Below are 2,777 nucleotides of genomic sequence, written 5' to 3'. Positions count from 1 at the left end.
ACGACACATTGTTATTTTTTTGACTTGCAAAATGATCGTTTAAATTGACAAACATCATATGTGTAATTCGTGGCACAATTCAAACGGGATCGAAAGATAATCTTTCTCTCGCCTTTGACTTCAATACGTAATTTTACCGAAGTAAGGTCCCATATGATGGAGGTCCACCGGAAAGGGAGGGACTTCGCTTCTCTATAACATTTCCAAAGGTTTGTGGTCCTTATGGGCCATGTATGATGTGCTTTTATTTGTATGTGCATTTTAGACGATAATGGCACTTTGTAAAGTTGCACACAACAGTTCACTTGCATTCTCTTTTGGTTTGGTACACAATATAAAACAAGAACCATGTTTTTAGTTGAGTACTGTAGATGAGTTGAGGAGTACAGTGTGCAGATGCTGGTTTCTAGTCTGGTAGTGTATTTTACATGCAGGGTGAGCAGGCTGTTTCTTGTGTATTGTCTATTAATCATGATACCTTCAAATCATTAAAGTAAGACTTATGACTTGGCCATGTATTAGACTGCATTGTTTTTTTGTTCGGTGTACTTTATAAACCGGCATTTATTTAAATATCCTACGTTTGTAAAGTGTCACACATTTGTACTCAAATAAACATTTCATGGTATATGGCAGGCCAGAAAAGGCTGTAAAAACACTCATCAGAGAGAATAAACTAAGTCATCCTACCTTTTTTAACAGTTAAGTTTGCAAAAACAAATGCTATTTTTGTCACATAATTTAAGTAAAATATTTCCTGGAAGCTAAAAACAAAACCCAGGAATAGCCTTGTAAGTATGTAAGTAAGTCTGTTTAGTTAATGTCGTTAATGACAATGTGTAACCTTAATCCATGATCAGCACACCGTTCACTCAACAGATCATGTTTTGGTTTAAATCAAAATAAAGCAAAACAAACATTAAACTGTTCCTTTACAGTACACAGCAGTCGGTCAAAGTTAACTACCATCTGAGTGACCGAAAACAACCTGACATTGAAACAAGCTCACTAGTTACAAAAGTAGATGTTCAAAATGTTAATAAGAAGAGAATACAAAAATGTGTCGATTACATACTTAACGTTGCAGTTTTATGCGTTTCCCCCAAATGTCTGCTCCTAGCTTCCCGATCCAGCAGCTCCTGAAGCCATGTCGGTCCGAATGACAGTCCACTCCAGTGCACGCAAACCAAACAGCACGCTAATTGGCTGGTTCGTTGTCTAGCAACGGTACACGGCTCAATATGATTGGCTCTTGGCTGTATAAGGTATTTCTAGTGTTTTGAAGTGCAATTCTTTTTTATTAACCGTTTTAATGATGACTTAAGCTTAGTATTAAAACAGTCGAATAAACACAATTATGACCTTGGGTGACTTTAATGCAATTTTGACAATGAATATAAAAAACAATACAATAAAATTGCTTATTACACGGTACAGTAAGAACACCCTAGCTTCTGCAGACTGTACATTCTTAATTGACAAAAGTAATACATTAAGGATTTAAATCATAATCTACTAACCTATTCTACATCAACAACAACAAGAATGAATCAAATAAATAAATAAATACAAAAGTTGTTATAAAAAAGACAAAAGCCACTAGATAAATGCACATTTACAAATTGACAGAGGTAAATGTTAAAATATGAATGAATAGATATTCTATTTTTTATAACCCTCTCTTCAGTAACATAAATAAGGTAACATACATAATATATAATACAACTTTAACATCACCTTAACAGTGTTTCTCTACAGGTCAGAATGTAACCTCTGAGTGTGTGAAGCAGAGCAAACTACACAATTTGACTCTAAAATAGGCTACTCGTACACACATTTTAAGGACAATTTAGGCATTACAATATATAATGATTTATCTAAGCAGAAAAAAACAAATGTAAACTAATAGCGTTATGGCTCAGTTTTTCTATTTCCAAGATGCAACATGTGTAAAACTGGTGCCATAATTGTAATACAAATCAATATTTATTATTTATACCAATGCTTGTCCTGTGCAAAAGGATACCAGTTTGATCTGTGAGGATTCAGATGGAGTTTATTTAAGCAATAAGCTATACAGTTTAATGTATTTATTGTAAGAGATCTTACATTTCAGGCAGTGAATATCTCCTTTACCTTTAATTTTCCAGTGCCCTAGATTACAAAAATAAAAATAAAGCTAAATATGAGTATAATGATAATGTGCAATTTAAAACAGAAAGCATTTGCCCAACTCTGGCATGATTCTCTGCATAATTCTTTTTTTGTGGAGACATTTCTAGTAACTTCTGCAAGGTATTATCAGAGGGTTTTTCATCATCACATAACAATCATCAACAATAGAATCGTGATAATGACAAACACTTTTAAACACTTGATTGGTAACATCTATTGGATTTACAGTACAGTATGACATTAAATTCATAGTAAACTTTTAGTATCAGTATTTCTGCACATTTAATCTCAATATACTTTACTGGACAATTTAAAATGCACAACACAATGCCTGACCAGTTCATATACAGTTATGATCACATTTTCAGCTTGACCCAGAGCTAGTCACTAACGGAAACAGGGAATCCTGAGGAACCAGATGTATTGAGCAGTGGGTCTGTTAAGTCGTCTCTCTTTGCTTCAAGCCACCAGGTTGTCATGTCTCCTTTTCCCTGTTTGGTCAAGAACAAATAAAAGAGTGTTTGAGAGAAAGAAGAGAGTCATATTGCAAAGCATGTGTGCCTTTGAATTTTAAATAAAGCCATTAGGGTTGAAGGGGGGGG

General features: G+C 34.2%; 2 protein-coding genes across 2 annotated transcripts in view; both read right to left on the bottom strand.

Moving 5' to 3' along the window:
- LOC104954261 (afadin- and alpha-actinin-binding protein-like) overlaps nucleotides 1-1,150 on the bottom strand; it is a 7,183-nt gene extending 6,033 nt beyond the window's left edge. The window contains exon 1 of the mRNA XM_010781339.1: nucleotides 1,076-1,150. The gene's annotated coding sequence lies outside the window, so the exon portion shown is untranslated. The remainder of the gene's footprint in view (nucleotides 1-1,075) is intronic.
- A 910-nt stretch (nucleotides 1,151-2,060) lies between these two features.
- LOC104954259 (atrial natriuretic peptide receptor 2-like) overlaps nucleotides 2,061-2,777 on the bottom strand; it is a 17,056-nt gene continuing 16,339 nt past the window's right edge. Inside the window, exon 23 of the mRNA XM_010781337.1 lies at nucleotides 2,061-2,666. Within this exon, the coding sequence (XP_010779639.1) occupies nucleotides 2,556-2,666 (111 nt within the window). The 3' untranslated portion in view covers nucleotides 2,061-2,555. The remainder of the gene's footprint in view (nucleotides 2,667-2,777) is intronic.

This window comes from Notothenia coriiceps, unplaced genomic scaffold (assembly GCF_000735185.1).
Source record: "Notothenia coriiceps isolate Sejong01 unplaced genomic scaffold, NC01 NC01_scaffold00023138, whole genome shotgun sequence".
Lineage (NCBI taxonomy): Eukaryota > Metazoa > Chordata > Actinopteri > Perciformes > Nototheniidae > Notothenia > Notothenia coriiceps.
This window is presented reverse-complemented; position numbering and strand designations above follow the sequence as displayed.